The following is a 23,447-nucleotide window of genomic DNA, read 5'->3' on the forward strand; positions in this document are numbered from 1 at the left end:
CATACTCAGCACTATTCAAGGGTGCTTTGGTTATAAGGCAGTTATGCCCCTTTGAAAGTATGCCCCTTCAGACAGGTACCACAAAACTAACCTCGCTGGTGAAACACCAATGAGTGTGACAGATCCTGCTACACAATGTTGGCCACTACACTAAGCTGGGTTTTTTTCCTCTTTGATTAGAAGTAAGTATAGAAAGGAAAGCAATTAGCTGGGCTTAGCAGTAGTCTGAGGAATTTACTGATAATTATAAAGTACCAATTCTTATAGTCTCTACCAGGGCTTTAGATAAAATAGTCACTTTGATTACAATCTGTATATGTAATAGCATCTGAAAGCATTATTTAAATAGAGTTTATCCCAGCTCTTTCACTGTAGTTTCGCTGTCTGGCATCTCTAACCCTACAGGTCACACGTCAATTAAGCAGCCACTTATTAAATCCATTTTTCTTGAAGTAATCTTTGATCAAGTTTTTCTAAGTTATTATTTTTTTATACTTCAAAAGATTCAAGACCAGAGATCAAAAGCTTTGGGATGCCACTCCCACATCAGTTAGCGATGTCCATTTTTTATAATGAGTTGGAAGACCAGAAAGGTATTTCCTAAGTACAATTAGGAATTTAAAAGAATACCAAACTACAGAAAGTTAGATACAGTGTGAACACTTATAATACACACTGTACTTCTCAAGTATGAATATTATAAACTTAGTTCAATTCAAACATCAACGGAGTGTGTCAACTATGATGCAAGCACCTGGTGTCACAGTTAAAGGGCTTTCTTCCAGTCTGGTGAGGAACTCAAAACCTCATCTCTCAATCCTTCCCCTTCTTCCCATAAATACACACTTAAAGGTGAAATATTTATTTCTCATAAAACCAAGCAAATCCAATCACAAAATAAAATGAAATTTCAGAGGCTTCAAAATAAGCAATACCAAGTGAGGGGTTTTGAACCTCTAGTGTATCTGCTTTGAGAAAAGAGTGAATTTTTAATCCAGGCTTGAATTCAGTGAGGTGTCAAGTCAAATGGAGCTTACAAAGAAATTACCCATATTTTTCTGTATTCTGTTCATGAAATAAAACCAATTTAGTGTGTTAATTAGCAAAAACCTTTCAAGAAAGCTTTAAAAGTTTATATTAGGCAATGTAAATTAGAGCTGTTGCAATTTTATTCATTAATTATTCTAAACCTGTTAATTACCCCTATAGCTAATGTTATATCTAAACATTAATTCTTTAAAATCACTTCAAGCTAGTCATTAAAACTTCTACTGAGGGAAGCCCAAGCTATCTTTAATATGGTAGCTAAAAAACTAACGTGTTACAGAATGCAACTGAACAGACCGTATATAATTATTTTCAGTGTCAACACAAAATAACTCTTAAAAAACGGCATTCCTTTCCAATTAATGCTTTGTACACAAGTGCTCATTATTCATTTTATCATAAAAGAAGTTTGAATATTATGATGCTGTATATTCTCTGCCCTGTAAATCACATAATGCTACACTGCGGTTGGTACAGCAATATCTGTACAACTCACCTGCAAATTCCATTGTCTCTAACTCCCTTGTCATAGTTATTTTTTAGTTTCATTGTTCCTCAAATAAATGTTCTAAAATCAAAATGCACAAAGACAGACTGGAAGTTCAAAGTCAGAAGGTGGCTGAGGACATTCTTTAGAGGCAAGACAAAGGCAACATAAAAATGAAGTGGAATAAAGAATTAGAAAATTCTTACCTAAGAAGAAGAAAAACAGGTCAGAAGTTCCAGTGGGCCATTTTCACATGCTACACTACTCTAGAGCACCAACATAAGATTCAGATATTTATTTTATTATCTTTATTTTAATACGATTATGGAATGAATAGATAACAGAGTTGAGAAAGAGATGACAAGCTATTTCTCAGTGTTCCTTTTATTGTCTCTCAATGTAAACACTACTGCCTTTGGTTGAGCTTCATATATTAATTTCTCTTTAGATACCCAACACTCTAAATGCTTGGGAAAGCTCAGTAAAAGCTTCTGGAAAAGTACAGTCAAACCACTGGCACCGAGTAATTCAACTACAATAACAAAAATTGCCTTCTATCAGAACCAGAGGAACTTGCCAAAAATGAAGCACAACTCTCATATTTGAACAATAGACTACTTAGTGCAAGGCATATTGCTGAATTACATCTATTTGTTCTTCAGAACTGTTTGTGTTCTCAAGTGCTTTTGGTTTCCCCATATTTAACAGAGATGAGCTTAATGCCATTTCTCCTAAACATGAAACATGAACAGGGTTAGACAAGGGCTCTAACCACAAAACACAGTGTTCATCAAAATACTATATTTAAAAGAAGTCTCTCCAGTGTTAGGGTGAGGAGCTATAACCATCACCACCACATAAACTGGCAGCAGCTGTGAACAGCTATTTAGGTCCCACACATAAATAGCTTTGTTCCAGAAGCATGGAGAATGTTGAATTGACGGCATCAAATTAAACACAACTTTTTTGGACCTCAGCTTCTTTTTGAGAAAGGCTGTGGGAACGGAGGAGCACAGATGTCAGTACACTACATTCCCAACGCTACACGAGGAAAATGCCATCTCTTCCTATATGCTTTCCAGTTATTCTAGTTCTTTGAATCCACAATTTTAATATTACATAGCACTTAAAGTAGGAAGATTTTCTAAGAAGGCAGGAGAAGTGAAAGGTAAACCAAGCAGTTTAACAACCTTAGCTTGTAATAATACATCTTTGAATCAGGATTAATTGCTATCAGCATGTCAGAAAAACAAGCTACTTTAACAATAGATTTTGGCCATTAGGCTCTTTAACAGTGAGTATGGAAACTCATGCTGAAAATGCAGGTAATTCTACGTTTTCAAGGCACAGCATCTCAATGAACTGCAGGTCACGGTTACCTTGGGCATATTAATATCTTTCAATTCATCTCAGCCCAGCTTGACATTAAATATTTATCTGTAACTTCTTGTTACAAAAGAGCTTTTCAGTAACAATGAAAAATCATAGCTGGTAGCATAAAAGTTTGTATTAAAAGCTATAATATATAAACATTTATATTTTATTAAACGCTTTCATAATATTTCATTTTTTATAATTGGGTTGCATACAATCAAACACGCAAAGCTAGAGTCTCCACATTCAGACTCACCCTTGTCATTCTGCCCAAACAAGTGGCCAAATAATCCTGCCAAGGCAACCTTGGAGGAACTGTTTTCACAAAATGGTGTATGCTTCTCATTGGGAGATCTGAGGTAACCCATCCCTCTGAGCATAGGAAGGAACAGGAGGCCGACCCTGAAAGCATTTCTGAATGTCTGAAGTTTTTACTCTAGGAGACATAACAGAGTTGTATGCACAATTCATCTGGCTTTTTAAATGGCCAAGAAAATGGGAAAAGATGGAAAATTAGGCTGATGGGGAAAATGGCAGTGATGCTTCTCACAGGTTGTAGGATGTAAACTTTGATCTTGTATACATTCAGGGAGTGAGTTCTACTGCAGCACATGATTACTTGTTGAAATATACAGTGAAAGGTGACTTTCGTTGATGAATAATAACTTTTTGTTCTTCCTCTTTCTGTTCACAAAAAATTGTTGGGTTTTTTTTTCCTCCAGTGTAGCTATAAAATAGCAAACAGCTGTAGTAGCAGATTAAGTTGCTAACATGACAGAGGTTAAAACGAAATAGCATCACTTAATTTTGCACGCCAACACCAACAGCGCTTATGCATTAAGGAAAAAAAGCAGGTTAAAAAGCCATCTTCTTAAGATGATTTGGTTACAACCAGAAATTTAGAGCAGAAACAAGATTCTAATGCCTTATTCAAAGTAACAGCAAGTTGAAAGATAGTGCCTGCACAGGAGATTCAAACAGAGCTACTCATATCTAAGTGTTCAGAAGTCAAACACTGCCCTGGCTGAAAAACTACCTACTGAGAAGTTGCACTGGTAATGAAACTACCCAAGCTGTATGCCCGGACCCTGGCAGAGTGTACTGCAAGGAAGATGAATTACGCAAAAGGCTCAGTAAGCTTAGGGAAGGGATTGCACTTAATGCCCGGAATGTGCCTCGGCAGAATGCCCATGTCCGGCACCACTGGCTGGAATCCAAGCAGATCCATTACCTTCCCTTTATACATCGGCTTACCACATGCCTCGCTGACACCACAGATATGCCTTTCCTCCTCCCCCTTATTTTTAACTTTAGTATCTTTAACACAACTGAGATACACACTTCAGGCTATACCATTAAGAAGGATTTAAAACCCAGTTTAACACTTGGTAAATTACTGTCTTTCCAACTCTAATCTAATACTGTTTTTAAAACAAGTCAATTAAACTAATGATACAGTTCACACATGAGTTACACGAAACTAACTGTACTTGAATACCAAGCTACCTGTGCATGAACCTTTTAAACACTCCATAAACCCAGTTATTTTGACTCATAAAACCAACTATTTTGACTCCAAGTCTCAGGGGGGAAAAAAAAAACCACCCAAAAAACCAAACCCAAAACATAGTCCTTTAGGAAGTTCTTTGTAAACTGAGGGGATAGAGAAAAACCGATGATACATTTCCTTTCAAAAGTGATTTTTTTTCTTCAGTTGTAAGTACTTGCTACATCCAGTTATATCCCAATCAAGTTGAGCAACAGTATACCTTCTAAATTCTGTCCTCCCTTTCGCTCTGGCCCCAAAAGATTCATTTTGATCACAGATAAACAATACCATAACAATTTAAACACTTTTACTAAGTAAACACACTCTATTTCTGACTTAAGCAGTAGAAAGCTACCTAATATTGTCAAAACATACATATTCTTACATTGAAGACTACAACCACCTGCTTTGTTTTCAGTGGGAAAAGAAACAAAACCCAACCTAACTGGAAAAAAACTTCTGCCAGTTCTCCAGCAAATTTGCTACTACAGGAATATCTGAGGCTTTCTGTACACAAATGCAGATACCCAGGACTTCCTAGCATAATTGTTATGCTCAAGTGTGGCCTTGTGACTTAACAGAAGGCTGCTAAAATTCCATACCAAACCTGGCATGATGAACACAGCTATTCCCATGCTGATAACGAGAAGAAAAAACTAAATTGCAACACTACCTGCCAACACACACACAAAAAAACGGGGAAGCTTTTACTCCTCCAGCAAAACCCAATCCAGGCTTCATGGCTCATGTATCTGCTTGCTGCAGTGCGTGAGAACCCTGTCATTAACAACAACCTCAACATACAAGGTGCTGTATAAGAAACAACTGACACAAAGATAATCCAAGTTTATAATTGCTAGGTAAATTTTTTCCATGTAATGAAAACTTACCTACCACTTTATTCCCCCCTTCTTCTTTAAACTTACAATTTTCCCTAGTTTTTAAAATGTGGGAAGTGATCCTTTCCCCATTTCAGTCTGGAGAAATCTTAAAGGTCACTAGCCCTCAACTCCACAAAACAAGAAAATAAGCTATACAGAGCAAACACATTGTAAGGAAAGGAGAAACTGAAATATGAATTCTACCAGATAAAGTAAGTGATCAGGTTTTTACAGCCCTTTTTCTATTATTAAAGGCTTGTTTTTCACTGTGGTAAGTAGTGCAACTTGGCATTTCAATAAAATTTCTTACCACGAGATTCATCATGAATCTTTACTGTAAGGGTGGGGAGGCACTGGAATGGGTTGGCCAGGGAAGTTGTGAATGCTCCCTCCCTGGCGGTGTTCAAGGCCAGGTTTGACAGTGCCTTGGGTGACATGGTTTAGTGTGAGGTGTCCCTACCCGTGGCAGGGGGGTTGGAACTTGATGACGTTAAGGTCCTTTACAACCCTAACTATTCTGATTCTGTGAATACTAGCAAATCATTCACTATCATTAAAGTCACATTACTGTTCATAATACTGAGAAAGTATCTCAGCTTTCACTGAAAAACATACAGTTAAGAAGTTTCAAACCTGGACATTCAAAACTGGTAAAAAGAATCCACGTGATCTTACACAAAATCCTTACATTTTCAGCCAGTTCAATTTTAAGGCTTGATTTATGATTCCTGAACACATATGACTACTGCATCACTCTACTATGAAGTGCAACTTAGTCTCTTGTCAAAACATTGTTTTACCATTAACAGGTTGGTTATATATTTATAAGTAATTTACCTACCATATAAAACAGGAATTTAATGTCTTTGAATGTCAGACATTTCATGGACACTTATGAATAATGAGAAATTAATTATGCTATTGCATATATTTATTACATAAACTAACATTTCTTGACCCAACTACAATAACACAGGGTTGCTTTCCCCAGTCCCTTATGCATATAATCAGTTCCAAAAATACAGCAGAGCAAATTCTAAGTGGAGAGGAGATCCACTTCCTCTCCCCTGCTTCCCCTAGTATAAAAGTTTTATATTAAGTAGAAATATCGCAGGACCAAAACTGAATTAAGGACATTTTTACTGCAAAAGCAGAAGAACTGCTTTTATGAACTGCCTATGGTGTAAGTTTCTTATATTCAGCAAAATATCCCAGTATGAGAAATTATTCATCTGATATATAGGCATAAGCTTTGCCAGCACGCTAACTTCAAATTCCGTTCTCTGCTTTTTGCAGAGTATGGCCTCCAGGATCAATACCCTATCCGCAACCAAAAGCACATCACTGTTGTCTCATGGTTACCTCATCATAACCTGGTCATCACCAGTTGCTCATTATCTGTCTATTCAAAATGTACTGACATTTGACAAAATGTACTGTAGTCTACAGCACGGTGTAGTGACCAAAAGCTTATGCAATTTTCCCAGTTACAGCAGCTGGACGAATAAAGAATATTGGTGCTATCAACTTTGTTTTGCCAAACACATTCACAGGGACACTAAATGGGTTAGAAGCATCCCTCAGGCATGCAGTAATGGGAAACTTGACCATCTCTATGTCTGAAATAACAAAATAACAGTCCAGATATGACCTCCAGGATGACAAGGAACACTGTAAGCATGAAGTGCAACACACTTCAAAGAACTACTAGCAATTTCTAAATTCATTTGTGGTGCTCTAGTCAGATCAACTGGGTATTTCTGATGGTCAGAAGCAGATGTATGCAACAGGAATTTATAGAAGTGATATGCGATCACACATGCTCTACTGAACCATATGGAAGGGTCTGATTCCATCATATTAACACCACATCCAGAATTTAATCTCTACAAAGCCTGGCCCAGAGCCACGGTGTCTACTTCCCATTAACTGCCACCTTCTAACTGTATTCAAAGCCAAGCCCAGTCCAGCCTTTCTGCTTCAGCAATGGAGGGAGCAGAGGCAAGCATTGCTTCCTGCTGGCAAGTGGCAGTGCAGAGCAGTACCTCACATGGAGTCTCCTGGTCCTGGAAGTGATGAATAGAGAGTGATGTAACCTGCAGGTTACGTAAAGGAGAGAAGACCCAGGACCGTCTGCACAACTTCATACAGCAGTGTCTGTTGTAAGGAAGAGGTTCTGCAGAGAAGACTCCCAGACCCACCAAAGATCTAATTAACAAGTAGAGGATGAAGCAACAAGAAAGATGCCCTATTACTCCCACAACTACAGTCTCACAAATACTTCCCTCAAAGGATTCATCCATGTGATGACTCTTGGGATAATCACTCCCTGTTTGCTGTCTGTATGAGTACTCTGCAATACTGGAAGTGGTACCTCCTCCCACCACTGCCACAGAGAATGAGTGTACACTGCATAGAAAAAGCTATCTGCAGTGAGACTTTATATACTGCTTTAAGAGTTTTACAACAAGGAATCTGACTCTGAACTGCAATTTTTTTTACAATGCATCTTGATCACATTGCTGTCTTTTCAGAAGCAGTACTGTGGGGGAACCTCTTCAGCCCAAATTAGAAAATGAGGTACCCATGATAAACATACACAAAGCAGATGGCACATCAACAGTGAAAGTGCATTAGTTTTTACAGAGGTGTTTACATAAAGAATCCGGTATTCATTCAAAGTCTGCTTAATTAACACTCAGTATTTCTGGTGCACCTGAATCTTTCCATTTTTCTTTATATTTTTCACTTTTGAGGCTGAAGAGAAGTAAGAAAATAAAACTGAAGAACAACAATCAAACACCATTTGGAAATATGACATTGTCAGTTTTCCAAATTTAACAGCAGCTGGGAAAAAAGTATGTCAGCAATTTCCTACCATGTTTTTCTGGGAGACTGAGTAGGAACATTCCATACAACAGGCATATTCAGAAAAAAAGAAACACTGTGTTCTAGGAAAAGTAATTTTATACACTTTATGCTGTTTACTGCCCATGATGGTTCTTCAGCTAAGTTGAAAATACAAAGTTTTGAATAGATTTAAAAATATCCAGAAACATATTTTCATTAGCTTTTACTGATTTTGTTTTCCATGTTGAGTCCTTCCCAAGGTCACAGTCTAAATTCTGCTACTTACAATTTTTAGGTCTTCAGTAGTCTTTTTCAAGAAAGTTGAGAGAGCTCAGGAAAGGCAAGCACAAATTTCTTTACGGAAGTGCTTAACCACAGCCCTATGTGAAAAAATGAACAACCATCCTTTCCTAGAAGGAGAAATACTGCACTAGTAACACACACACATGCAACAACCACCAAGCTACAAAAAAAATAATTTCCAGCTCTGATATAATACAGAAAATTATGTACTTTGAATGGTAAATTATAATACACATTTTAATTGTATATCACAAAATAAAGCATGGTTAGCTATTATAAATTAACCCCAACATATTTTAAGATTTTATTGAGAAATTTCCATAGGGGAAGGTCTGGCTACATGCACATGAAAAGAATTCACAGAGCTTAAAAAAACCCCATCACTTAAGTAAAGAATAAACAGCAGCATGCACTGCCACATAATCTGCTCAAGGGTTAGAAGAAAATAATTTCAGACAAAATAAGTCACAGCACAAGAAAAGCATCTGCACATTGTAGAGCTCATCCAACTGGGCATCAATGGAATCTGCATATTGTTTAAGTAGCTCTATTTCCATCACTCAGTTGTTCTTCATGTGCTGATAAACATCCATCACCTAGCCACAGGATTTTTGTAGAATCAGAATATGAAAGGTTACACTTCTCTAACTGTAAACTTACTAGAACATGTGACCATGTGGACGTTTTCTATATGGCTACTCTGCACCAAAACAAAGTAACTGTTATGCAGGATGGAGCCCTGCTTTCCAGCAGATTGATGAACTGGTGGGAAAGGAATGAATGAATTCCCTGTTTTGCTTTGCTTGTGTGTGCGGCTGTTTGCTTTGTCTATTAAACTGTCGTTATCTCAACCCACAAATCTTCTCACTTTTTGCTCACTTCTACACTTTTCCAATTCTCCCACAAGTCCCACCAGGTGGGAGTGAGCAAGCAGCTGTATGGTGCTTAGCTGCTGGCTTAGGTTAAACCATGACAGCTCACTGCAAAATGCAGAAAAGCTACTCTTCAGTCGAAATGGATCTCACAAAGAACAGTTATGCATTAAGAACCAGAAGTCCATCTAACGTGAACAACTAAACCAAGTACCAGTTCTCCTCATTCATCTCCCTATTGAAAAGTACAGATTTCATGGTAATGCTTTACATTCGGTAAAAGCAACCTAAATTGCTCTGGGATACCCAGGTTTCAAATTGAAGCACATTTTGTGTTGTTCTTTTGTCTTTGGAGATTACAATGTTTATTCCTGCTATTTCACATCTTCAGCAGAAGCCTGTCATTTTTTATTATTATTCCCAATTACAGCAGTGATACTGTTGTATTCCTTTATGCCTAGGACCATCAAGCACATTTTTCAGTACAAAAGGGCACCAGATGTTTTATCAATCAACTTTACTGCATTCCTAAAAACCATATTCTAATGTGTTCCCCTCACAAAAATGAGTAAGGGAAAACATTTCATTTTGTGACAATTCCAGACTACTGAGACCACTAGCTCACTTTGCATTCAGACTATTTAAGGTTACAAAGTAAAGGTTTTTTACCTTTTTACCACTATGTTAGTCTCCAAGCTAAGTATCATTTTGATTTTGCGCTTCCTTACAAAACATCCAACTACCAAGGAAATCCACAGCTGCTTCAAAAACAAACCTAGTGAGAACTAGTACAAAAGCTGTACTGTAGCAGCCCCAGACTAATTCTTCTGTTGGTTATGGCATTAAGATCTGGTGCCTTATAATTTTCAAAGTTTTAGAAAAGAAGAAGCAGGTGTTCAAATAACATGGTCAATATGTAACCAGGAAGACTTCTGTACTGAAAAACAAAGTTCACATTGACAGTTTTGAAAGAATATAATATAATTATCAAGTCCATTTCACCACAGTGAGCAATATGACAGTTCAGAACTTTCCAGTTTTCTCTTTGGCAAGATTTCACTTTGGCATGTGCACAAAGTCAAGTTCAAAGCCCAGCCTGACTTGGCAGCACAGAGCCCTCTGCCTCTCACAGGGCCACCAGAAGGAGCCTTTGATGGAACTTCAGGCAGAATTCATCCTTTAAATTCTTGGCACATCTGACAATTTAGATAGATTAGAGATGTTTAAAATAAATGCCATAACTTTATTATTAACACAGTATTTTTTTTTACTGCATTCGCATAATCTGTACATGAAGTATAGTTTGCATATGCATATGCATACTACTATATACTTACTAATATATAAAGTATAAATTCACATTACAGATATGTATATGTAGTATGTAAAGCTATGATATAGCTTGATATGCAGTTCAATGTATTTTAATATTGCATTATAATTTAGTAATAGATTATCAATATAATGTGGCAGCATCTCAAGTAATATACCTTACCAAATAAAATGCTTACTTTAAAATAAAGGCAAGATTAAGGAAAAAGGTATTTCTGTAAACACTGATTTCCTTCATTTCATATAAATTTTTCATATATGCTAGATTTAGTCTCTGCAGTTCTTGCAGGCAAAGGAGTTTCTCCACTCATTTAGCAAAAAAGCAGGGAAGGTATCAGGGCTGATAAGATAGTATTTGCTAGCTACATCAGCTGTAACTGCTTTTTATGGACTCCATCAGCTCAAGACAGTCACTCTTGAAATTTCTCCTGTCCTGAAAGGGACACAAACACCTTGAGGAACTACTTTAAATGCTGTTTGGTGTTTAAAGGTGACAAGACTCCCCTCTCTTGTCTTTCAGTTCACAGTCTAGTAAAAACCTTCACGAGTAGCAGTAAGGAGATATAGCCTACTACATGTATTCTGAATGAGCATTTCACAGTTTCATCTGTCATTTATCTGTGACAGTTATTTATCCTTAATGATTATTTTAGCTAGTGTCTTTCTGGAATATTATTCAAACAAAATTAAGCCAAGTTACATTAAGTAATCTTATAATAGGAACCAGAGGAAAAAAAGAAAATTAGACAACATTACAATGTATCAAAATTTAGTGACTTAAAAGTACCCAGTGCAGAAAACAGCAGATAGAATAAACAGACCTAGTGCTATTGTTACAGCTATCACCAGTGAAGTGGGTATTAAATTTTCTTCACAGCACAAATTAAAGTAGATTTGAAGTTATTTCTTTTTCTGGATACCTTATGTTTCCAAGATGCTGACCCGCTTCTTATGAATAGCCACATTCAGCCAGCCACAGTCTCTACACAAATGTCTGCAAGGAAGTATAACACAGAGCAATTCTGCTAGTCCAGCAAACAAATTTGAAAACAGTACAGAACAGCAGCAATGGGAGAATAGATGCTACTGCTTGCACACAACATATTATTTCTCATTAAAAAAGACTAATTACTGTCCTGTTCAAAGTTCTGGTTTGTTTGGTTGATTTTTTTGTTTATAAAACAAAACAAGCCAGAACTTCCATCTAAGCAACCAGATAAAAAAAGATACATTATGTTATCTGTTTGAAGCCATCTAGATTATTTACTGGAGAAAAAGTCTTGTATCCCAGTAAATAAATAACAGATCTTCTCTGGGATTTTTGCGGATCTTTGTCAAAAATCAGGATATTATTTTTGGCAATTATTGCTATTCAAAAGAGTATTCTTTTGATTTTCAGGCAAATTATTATCTGTTTATGTTTGTCCACTAACATAAACAGCCAAAGACTCTTAAACACTAACCTTTTATTACACTGCAATTAAAATAATAGCTAAAACCACAACAAAACCATGCAGCTTAACTCACCCCATCTGTCCACATGTATCAAAATGCCAACAAAGAATGTCAGTTAGATTTTATTTAATCACTTAAGTCATATAACAAGAGTGAATTCAAGCAAAAGGTGACAGATCAGATGAAAGCTAGGGGTCAAGGTTAAAATTTAACTAAGACTACATTTGACATCATGTTGTTTTAGTATCAATGAAGACACCTGCACAAAGAATCTCCGTGCACACAGAGAAGGGAATAAATGTAAATATTTTCAAAGCCAAAAATTTCAGGATATAAATATCTCACATTCAAAAAGCTGAGAGGGATAGTGTATATTTAAAGTTCAGAAACAAATGCACATCCATAAGTAACATTTAAGTCTATAATTAATTATAACATCATGGTCCTACAGATTCCATACTCTCAATACCACATTCTATTTTAGGCATATAACATGACAATGTCTGTATGACACCAATGCTGAGAATGATGTTTGCGATATATTTAATATCTCAGTTATTGATTTAGACTGCTTGGTGGACACCTGATACATACAGTATTTCCATAACACAGTGAAATACAGAATTAAACAAGAGGTAGCTAAGGTTACCCTGGTTGGCTGCACAAGAGGAACAGTTTCAGAAATACTGAAGTATATTTAGGAAAAACGAAAAACAAGATCAGGGTAGGCTGAGCTGGCAATCTAATTCCAAAGGGCTCTTCTTGCAGAGGAGATTCATATTTATTGATGCTTAAGAAGTGGATGAATGTTGTTTAAAAATGCATTTTTGAATTTTCATAATATTTTGGGACTGCTAATTGAAACTCATTAATTCTAGATGAATCAGAAGGCAACAATATTATGAAGGCATTTAAATGCACAGAACCAAACCAATTATATTGTCGTACTTCAATTTGCTTCTAAGAAGGATGGTAATGAAAAAACTTAACAGGAATGTATTCATATGATATACCAGAGTTAGAAGGCATATGCATGAACTGTGTTTAACTGTCCTTTTGTAGCCATAGACTATCAATATCTCAGTCATGTAATAAAAAATTGACTACCCATTTCCTGCTCAAAACCAGGCAGTATGTAATGCATCTACCTACAGAGCTGACTGCCTTGTCGTGACCTAAAATAACACTTTTTGTAATATTTATTGAGCCAGTAAAAATAGCAGTGAAGAAACAGCAGGATGTAAACCATGAAGTTGACAGAGGGATGCTACCACACGGTGACTGCTCACTGCACCTCAGTAAAAAAAGTCACGGGTTCAGGGCACCTTGAATCAAACTGCGTCCCCCAGAGGCTGCCAGTTTTGCAGATTCTTCAGTGGGAAGAAGATTTGAAGGCATCATCTGGCAGATGGTTCAAGGTCCCAACCTGAAGATGCAGTGAGGAATCCTCTAACACCTTTCCATGTGTGCTATAATCAGGACAGAAATCCAAAGCTGTGCAGGGGATCACTGCCTGGCTCCATGCACTGCACCCTGGTCTGCTCCATACAGCGTAATACGTTCTGCCACACAGAGAGAACAACTGTCAGCAGCAAAACAAGATGCAAGAAAATGGAAAGACAACATTTTAAGGATGAGACAAGGTAAAGCAGGAGATAGATTTAAAAAAAAAACAAACCAAAAAATATAGCCCTTAAAGATGCTCCAAACTACAACAGCAAAGTAATTTTAATGATTTTTACATAGTCTTGTTTTAATACACAGATTTTAAGCATTAATGATGTGATCATGTGGGCAGGTTTGCACCAGCTGAATTCAAATATGAGGCTTCTCTGAGGTCTGCAAGCTATCACCGAGTCGCATGTTTGATGTGGATTAAAAACATTTTCATTAGGTTTCAAAAGCCTGTTAAAGCATTACACTGCAGACTTTTATTTTATACATGCTTAATTTTACTTTGTGTGCATCCTAGTAATCTCTTGCATGTGCTGCTACAGCTGCATTCTCAATTAATTTCTAATAGAATAAAGACTCAGACATAAACACTTTTAAATATTACTTAAGACACAAAATCTATTCTAGGATTTTTGATCCAACAAAAGTGGACAACTTTTTTCTTTTTATGTCAGAGTAAGAACAAGAATCTTTCTGTATATTTCTCAGATTACACTGTACGTATTCTTTCTGGTTTTATTTTAGAAACACAGTCCTCCCTCAAGGCGATTCCATACATGATTACAAATCCTTATGCAATTTCATTCCAGGTTCTATATTTATCAAAACACTTAATAGCAATGTTCTTTCCTCAGCATGAACCAGGCTTTTAAAACAGATTGCAAAGAGACCCCCACAAAAAGTCCCATTCTAACAAGATTTTTTAATGACTTTACAATTTCAAATGCTTACACATAATTCATGGATTCAATAGCTCCTACACAGACGTACACTTTTTTATATTTGGTGACCAAATTCAAATTTCACATATATACTTTGTCAGGACCAAAAATCCTTCACATGCAGTTATTATGCACAGCTTGCCTTCCTAAGTATTATCTATTTCCAAAAATATTCAGAAATATACAGAGTGAGAAAGTGTGAGCTAAAAGTAGTGCAAGCATAATCAAAGCCATTAAGTGGTCCCGCATACAGAGGATGTGTAAAAACCCACCAAAATCCCACAGCTACGCACTCCTTCTTTCCACTGCTCTGAAGAAGCTGCTTCAACTGATCTAAACAAAATGTTGGTTTTGACAGGCACTCAACTCATTACATCTGTTTTAGAAGCATAGGTATTTTGCATGTTTATGCCAGAAGCTACTAATCACTAAACATGTTAACACTCTTATATTAGACATTATTTTGCAAATCATCTACTGATTTAGGCTGGAAATTTTACCTGAGTGAAAACCATGCACAATACACCACAACTTGTCTGAAACAATTATATCTCAGAACTCATCTCTTTGGAGACACAGCGCACATTTCAAAGCGTCACCAAGAAACACAGACAGAACTTCAGAACTTTATAAACGAGTTTTATCAACTTCCAAGTCTGGGAGTCCAGAGACATCTTCCAAACTCCTGATAAACTTAAGAGTTATATTTAATTTAAGCACTCTCCCTAGATTATCCTATGAACTGTGGCACTGAGTTTTACAGAGCCCTAGGAATTGTAAAGAGGTACTCCAAGTATATTATTTTCCCTTTCCCATAGTGGCAGAATCAAGTAGGTCTTCCGTGAACAAACAGGTGTTTAGGGAATCCTGTGCAGTACTTTGGTTTCTTTAAGTAGTTTAAGGCAGTAGTTACAAATAATTTTTTCTGGTGGTTACACATGTAGCCCTGGAAAACTGATCTAAGCTCCAGTTTCAATCATTAGAAGTATTTTAGTTGCTTGGAATAACAGTTTCCTTATCATTATAACACACAGTTACCACTATGTGTGTTTTATCTTTGCTTCTCTTAAGAATCATTAACATTGGAAAATGGTGAAACATACAATATTTGTTTAAGACCTCCAGGACAGGAATCAAGAATCTTCTTATCTGTAAGAACTGTAGCACATTGCTGATGCAACACTGCAGTAGTAGAAAAGGTAAGATAGAGAACCAAGTTCACTGCAATCATGTAACAGAATGTACCAACAAGAACAGCCAAAAAATGCTGTTAGTAAACTGTGTTTTCCTCTTTACCTCAGGTAAGCAGTATCAAATTTTAAATACCAACTAATGCTCCCATAACCACAGAAAAAGAATGCTAAAAAAAAGTATCATATTTATCAGCAAACAGAAAAGACTTCGCACATGAATAACTTCATATAAGTGCTAGTAACAACTCCAGTCAGTCTCATTTGGAAAACAGTGACTTCGACTGAGAGCAAAATGTGACACTCTGCAAGGACGGCAACTTTTCAGTGGTGAATCAAATTATGTTTTCTTTCTGACGCTAGTGACTAAACATATCCATAAAAAACTCAGCAGGGGCAGGAGATGATGACTTTGGCAGCCTGCTGCTTCTCAGTTTCCTTATCATTTGCAGTTTGTGCACATACAAGATCGATGCTGTGATTCCAGGTTACAAATGCCTTTGGCGTGGGGAGGCAGGAGTCGTTTACTCTCATAAAATGAGAGCCTCCCAATGTGTGCCATTCCAAATTCACTTGCACGCTCTTTGACAATCAGGCACTTGATCCTTGACCTTGATAACGGGAACCTAACTGACTGCAAAGCTGACTAGTGATAAACAGCACATTTTAACCAAATAATTCCATCAGCTTTAGGCCATACAGTGCCACATTAGTATTGCAACCTGCAAACTCCGAGATAATAAAGACACAGTAGACAAAACTGAAAGTCTGATCAAGGTTACAAAACATACGCCATTGTGGCATTTAAATTACACTACTAATGAAGAAAAACAGCCTATATAGTATAACTGCAGTGTGTAGTGCAGTTTGTAAATTTTTATCCTGTCTGTCTTGGTTTGAGTAACAATAAAAACATTTTAAGTGAAATTCAACATAAATCTTCATTCTAAATTATTGGTAGAACAAAAGCTTTTACACACTGCCAGCCCCTTTATACAAACTGACCAGTTTGTTTCATGTAAAAAAATAAAAATAAAAAAAATCCCCCCTCCCCCCCAAAAAAATTAGGTTTTCCCAGCACAGGCTGTACCTAGTCTAGGATACTGTCAGTGTAGCTTCACTGGTAAATAACAAGTGCAGATAGAACTAAAACATTGTATCCATTAAAAAAAACAAACCACAACAAACAAACAAACAAACAGGATTACGTTAATTGTGCTATAAAATCTTTGTACAGGAGAGATTTATAATCAGCGCTAAGGAATTATTCCAATACATATTAGTTGTGCATTTCTAAACAGTAGATCAGCAAATAGAGACTGAAATAAGTTCATAAAGCACTTACTGAAACTCAGACAGTATGAAAGATTACATCTGAGGTAATCTTACGCTAAATTTATAAAGTTTCGTTATTAATATGCTACTTGCTTAATGTAAGTTCTCAGAACACACAATGGCAGTGAAAAAGCTGATAAACAATTGGGCCAGAGAAAGTTTAGAAAACCTCCCAAATCCGAATATTTATTGCCAGAATAAACAACAATTATATTAGAAAACAGTAACCAAACATAAGCCACTAGAAATTAAAACAGACACTCCCATACAACTCACAAAAAGAAAACAGATCAACTGAACCTGTAGGACCTTTGGTTCTGCAATGACCTGTAGGCAGGCTAGACTTCATTCACTCTTGAGCAGAAGTCAGAAGTGCCAACAACCAGTATGTGTGGGATTAAACCAACTGCAGCAGTACATGAGGACTGGGATTAAATAAAGATATCAGATCCTAGGTGCCAAAGGTATCTGTCTTTGATTTTAAAATAATTAAAAGCTTTACAAAAGACTAAATACTGAATTTACAGAACTTTAGCTTCACAGTGTTGTTTGCCAGCTTCACTAGTGAATCGTAGCTCTAAAGCTGTCTAAGAAGGAATAGCTGAAAAAAATTCTATTTTGATAGAAACTAGTTTTATTGAGGCTAATAGAAAATCTAAATGGAGTTATCAACTTCAACTACTTAAACTAAACAGCAAGTATTTACAATGAAGACTTTGCTGAAAAACATCACATAACATAATATTCTGTTGGCTCTTTACAGCATTGATGTACATTGTCACTTTGTCAGCTTCACTTTGTCAAGTATTATAAGTAATTACAACCTATTTTGCAGTAATTAATTCCCATGGATTTAGATGGGAAACCAGGAAGCAAAATCTCACTGCATTCTCAAGAGCAAATGCTAGGCCTGGTTGATGAGATATAAGCATAAATACTTCCATTACATATTCCTTTATTTCTACAATGATAATGAAAATAATGTTGCTTAATTTCAAATACTTGCTTTAACCTATATTACTAATCTATGCTGCAAACATTTCCCCTACATAGCATACAGCAACACGAACAACCAGTTCAGAATTGGTTGCCAGTAAAATCAAAAGCAAGGATGCTTAAGATTGGTTATAACAAAAAGGAGTTAACAATAGAATGTAAAGTTATCCACTGTTAGAATGTGCAAAGCATCTCCATTTAACTGCACAAGCTCTGAACTGAACAAATATCACTTCAAAACATGACATTAATGCAATGTGCCTGTTTCAACACTGTTTTGCTTTTGAGTATTTCCTATTTCTGTCAATAAAAAGCTACAAGGAGCATCTAAACTTAAATGACTCGCAGCATGCTACTTGGCTCTGTTGCTCTATCCCTGACAGCTTTTACAATCCAGTTCCTTCCACTTTCAGTTTATTTTCCTTTGTGTTATGCTCTGCACAGCCAGTTCTTAGGTAGCTAAAAAAAACCTCAATACATTAATTGCAGCAACATGGAGTACAAGACATATGGAGAACTTTTGTGTGCAACTATAACAGCATCTCAAACAGTCTTTTATGGACAAGGAAGAAGTTTAAATTGAATAAACTACTTAACATTGGCAGAGTCCAGCAATTTATTAACTCAAAAAAATTAATTGAATAAGCGAATACATATGCGAAATTGCTCTCAACAACAGGGCTTTTTAAATATAACACAACACTTCCAAAAAAATCATGTAACTGAATGTAAAATTCTATTCTGTTGGTTCTTTAAAACAAAGATATGTTTCCAGTAGGATTACCAGTGAAACAGCAGATGCCTTCCCTCACTATGACCTGTATACAGAAAACCAGCTTTAATATGCTATCCAAGAAATCAGAAGTAATAGTTAACCTGTTTAGAAACATGTTTATTTAAAAAAAATGGAGTTTCCTAAGAAGATGCAGCTTAGAAATTCCACAACTGAGACTGCAATATAAAAAAATACAATTATTCTTGCTCTTGACTGAAGAATGAAGATTGATATCTGTGTCTGTAGTTCAGCCTATTCAGTATGTTGAGACATGACACTGAAGCACACAAACTGTTGTACATTTCCAGAATTTTATAAACATAAGTAGATTAACACTGACCTCTTCCCCCATACCATCAAAACTCTCTGGCCTAAAAACATTTAGTTCTTCCAGTCTTAAAATACCTGACCAACTTTAACTGGCAGTAACAACTTCTCTGAAGGAAGAACGGAAAAATGCTCATGACCTCCATAGAAACAATACAGTTGGGAAGCATAACTGTATTTTGAACTTAGGAAAAATTATTTTGTAAATAATGAGCATCTGTCCTTGAACACAACCTTCTGAGTCTGCACTGATGTTCCAAGGCAAACTACATGTTAACATCCACAGCACAGCATTTTGAACGTACTAGGAGAAAATCATTCTATTATGTGTGAAGCATTTCAAAGAAAGTACGAGATACGAAAGCACTATTCTTGCGAAGTATTCTTTTTTTTAATGGGAAAAAGGTGCACAACTGACTAACAACACCTGACGTGCAGACCGGACGTTATGGAAGTAAACAATCTCTGAAAGTTACCAGCAAAGTGTGGAGCTCTAAACAGGCCGTGTGCTTGTGCAAACCACACAGGATCATCAGGTTGCACGACTAGGGCTGTAAAGAGAGCAGAGGAAACGCTGGGTGCTAAGGCAAACCCTGCCTTCTCTCGCGGAAGAAAACGTCAAACCTCTTGTCAATTGGGGAAGCAGGACTAGTGTAAGTGACACGCTGATGAGCCCGGCTGCTGCCAAGGAGCCAAGGACGCGCAGTAACTGCTGGGCGACCTAAGCGACGAGGGCTCCCACAGCCGGGTTCTGCCTCACAGAGCTGAGGCAGGAGAGGTCTGACCACTACGAACCCCTGCCCGCCCACAGCCCACTCCTCCACACCCGGCCCCGGCTCCCCGCCGCGGCCCACCCGGCCCTGCCCGTCAGCGAGAGGCGAGGCTGCCGGAGCGGGGATGCTGCTGCCACTTTTTACCTGAGCCAGGACCATGGTGAACACGCCCGTCCGCCCGCTGTAACACGCCGCCAGGGAGCCTCCCCAGACCACGGCTGCGGCGGCGACCCTCCAGCTGGGCAGGCGCCGCTGGCTGCGAGGGAGCCGCAGCCCGGCGAGCCGCCCCCTCAGAGGAGCGCGGGCAGCTGCCACCAGCACCGCTCTCCACGTCGCCATCTTCCCGGAAGCTGCGGTGGCGCCACCGACATCGATCCGGCCCTTTGGCCGCATGCGCAGAGCCGGGCCCGAGGCCGCGGGACCGGTCGGCAACGACCCGGGGGCGGGAGCTGTTTCTCCCTTTGGGAACGTGCTGGCCTAACTCGACCGGCGGGAGAGAGGCTGCCTGCACAGTCGTAGGGGACGGAGCTGGCAGAGAGGTAATGCACGCACAGGTGTGCAGGGTCTCACAGCAGTGACCGACGCCGCAGGGCTGCCTTCCTGTCTTAGAAACGCGCCGGGCTCCCGGTCTCTCACCCCTGGGCCTGACATGTCTCTCAAAGGTGAGGGGTGGTGGCCGGGCCCCGTTTCAAGCGTTTCGTTGAAAACAGCTCAAATGGAGGGGCAGGTCGGCGGGCAAAGGCTCTGCGCGGCCGACCCGGGCGCTCCTCCGGGCAGAGAAGCGGAGGGCCTGACCGCTTGCTGGCCTCGCCTAGCGGGTACCTGGCGGAGCGGGAAGGAGGTGTCCGGAGTCAGGCGTTTCGCTTTGTATCAGGGAGGACAGTAACCAAGGCCTCGCCTGTGTGCTGGAGAGTGAAAAGGGGCGATGCTTGTAGCTGTCCTCCGCCTGTGTTTCTCACAGCTTCATGTTACTTGAAGTGATTCTTCCAGAGCTTTAAGCACTGCAGAGTACACGAAGAGCAGTGGGTCACAAACTGGGTTTAAAATTCTGCAGGAGCCCAGTATGCAGAGTATGGCAGGTCTGGTGAGCTTGCACTAGCTGGGCTGACCTTACACAGAGTGCTGTGCCGTTGGGGTTTTCCAAGTGTCAGAGATGTCAGGTATGGATGCGGTGCTATGCTTATGTTCCAGACAAGAAACAGCAAAAGCAGTAATACATTTAGAACATCCTTTTCAACGGCAGAGTAGGTTTTCTTGTTAAATACAGGTGACAGAAGATACACTTACAGAAACTGTTATGGTAGAGGTGATAACTGAGAACATTACAGATTGACTTGACCAGGACTGATGACTTATGTCAAAGAAAACTATTCACTGTGAATGCTTCAAAATGCTTTTTTTGTCCACTACCATAGTTTTAACAAAGCTCTCTAGGCCTTGATAAGATTGAACTAGTTGATCACACTGTAATGTTAGTTGATCACTTTCAGACATCTGGCCATCTGGGAATCAGTGAAGAAGTGGAGAGGAAGCTGAATGTCATTTGCACATTGGCAATGCCAATATCCATATTTTTGGAGTTGTTGACCTAATGGCTCCATGTGAATGTGGGAAGAGACTGAGGAAAAAACTGCTGTATACAGTTTTCTAGTCTTTGGTTAAAGGCCTTTAGGAAGTACTCCGTCCATGTTAGCAAATTATAACTTTCACCTCTTTTTTGATACAACAGCCAGTACTGTGCTATTAACATTACAAATGCTGTGGTACAGGCTCTTAAATATGGAAATGCCTTTTTGCCCTCTATCCACTGACAAACAGGGATCATCCATCAGTGCCATTGAAGGAATGTTAGTTCACTGTCCTTCCCTGGCCTGAATTCGGAGTCATGAATTCAGTTTCATAGATGGTAATTTCAATCATCTAACTAATGGAATCTCAGAATTTATCCAGTCTTCCATTAGCATGTGTTGTTCACTGAGTGTCATTCTGTGAAGTGTTTGAGACATCCTCAGGAATGTGCCACCTGAGTCCTTAATAGGACACAAACCCTTCAAAAACACCTTCTCTGTGGAACACAGATGACTGCTCATTGCAAAATCACCCAGGAGTGCAACATGCAGGGTGAATGGTTTCCATCTCCACAGACTAATGTACGTTGCATAATCTTTTTCCTATCCCCAGAGACCTAAAAGTAACTCATACAGGAAAATACTTCCTAATCCCCAGATCCTGTAAAACAGCAGCAAAATCTCTATTGTCATACACAGACACACACTGCAGAATTCCATTTCTGCTGCAGAGATGTTAAAATCTGGAACAAATTCTTTTTTCCCTATTTCTGCTCCCCTCTAGACAGACAACATATTTTCCATCCCAGTCTTACAGTTTGACACTGAATATTTACACAACACATTAAGAGTACTTCCCTTTCTGCGTCAGCCAATAACAAGCATTTCATGAATGCTGGCAACATCCCTGAAATCTTGTAAAGGATGGCTGAGAGATCTGAATTCTGAATGCAGATCCCTTGACATGGAACACACAACCACAACACAGGTAAGCAGGTTTAGTTCAGCACCCTGCCAGCCTTTTTCAGATTTCCTTTGAGAAAGAGCAAAAAAGTAGGTCATTTGTCTTCCCTCTAATGACATTCCTGACTGGAACAGACACAACTGAAGCGTGGATGGAGAACTGCTCTCATATGACTGTAAGCACGCAATGCTGATTGGGAAGCTAAGTGTCCTTAGACACCCCTTCTCTCCCTGCAGTAAATTCACCCCATGTGTGCAGTGTCCAGGAGTGCAAAGCTACCACTGTGTTAATGTATTGCTGTAACCAGGCTGGTGTATTTGTGGGTGCTAGAACATATGCCTAAGTAGCTTGAAAACTCTTTGCTATTAAGACATAGTTCTGTTTCATCTCATGCAGAGCTAACGCAGAGTAGTTTATGATAGAAAGCAAAGATTGCTGTAGTCTGGAGGAATGACACTGACAGTCTGCTAAATATAACAGGAGTTTCATCTGAAAAATTGGGCTGCATGGTGACAAATGTCAACTGCTATGCCCTGTGGCACTGATTCAGAGGCTCCCATTCACGTACTTTTCAGTTTGCTCTTGCTTGGCTCTTGTAAGCAGAAATCATTACATTTAGCAAGCTGACAAAGCTTCTTTTTTAACAACTGCTTTCCACATGTTGACTTCAGACTTTGTACTAGTGATGTTTACGTTGCTGAAAAATTTGCAAAAGCAAATGAAAAGTCTAATCAAATATTTTGTTAAGAATGTAATTTTCCTGTAAGTTTCAATGTTCCACTGAATTGTTGTATAGCAGTATTTAAATGCAGTCATTTCTTGTTAGGCATAATAAACATAATGTGAAGTCGCATCAAAAGATGAAAACATACTACCATGAAACAAACCCCCTGTGACTCCTGTGATTCTTAGGAAATCACATTTGGCATAAACTTCATTTCTTCCAAGTTTTGTTAAAAAGTCAATAGTAAAA

The 23,447-nt window shown here is 38.3% G+C and overlaps 1 protein-coding gene across 2 annotated transcripts in view; it reads right to left on the reverse strand.

Annotated features, from left to right (window-relative positions):
* MICU2 (mitochondrial calcium uptake 2) overlaps nucleotides 1-20,355 on the reverse strand; it is a 143,781-nt gene extending 123,426 nt beyond the window's left edge. For both annotated transcript variants that reach the window (XM_061374588.1, XM_061374587.1), the window contains exon 1: nucleotides 20,087-20,355. In XM_061374588.1, the coding sequence (XP_061230572.1) occupies nucleotides 20,087-20,335 (249 nt within the window). In that variant the 5' untranslated portion in view covers nucleotides 20,336-20,355. The remainder of the gene's footprint in view (nucleotides 1-20,086) is intronic.
* Nucleotides 20,356-23,447: the final 3,092 nt, after the last annotated feature.

This window comes from Neopsephotus bourkii, unplaced genomic scaffold (genome assembly GCF_033783945.1).
Source record: "Neopsephotus bourkii isolate Nb327-2 ecotype Australia unplaced genomic scaffold, CSIRO-AGI_Nbou_v1 NB_1638, whole genome shotgun sequence".
Taxonomy (NCBI): Eukaryota; Metazoa; Chordata; class Aves; order Psittaciformes; family Psittacidae; genus Neopsephotus; species Neopsephotus bourkii.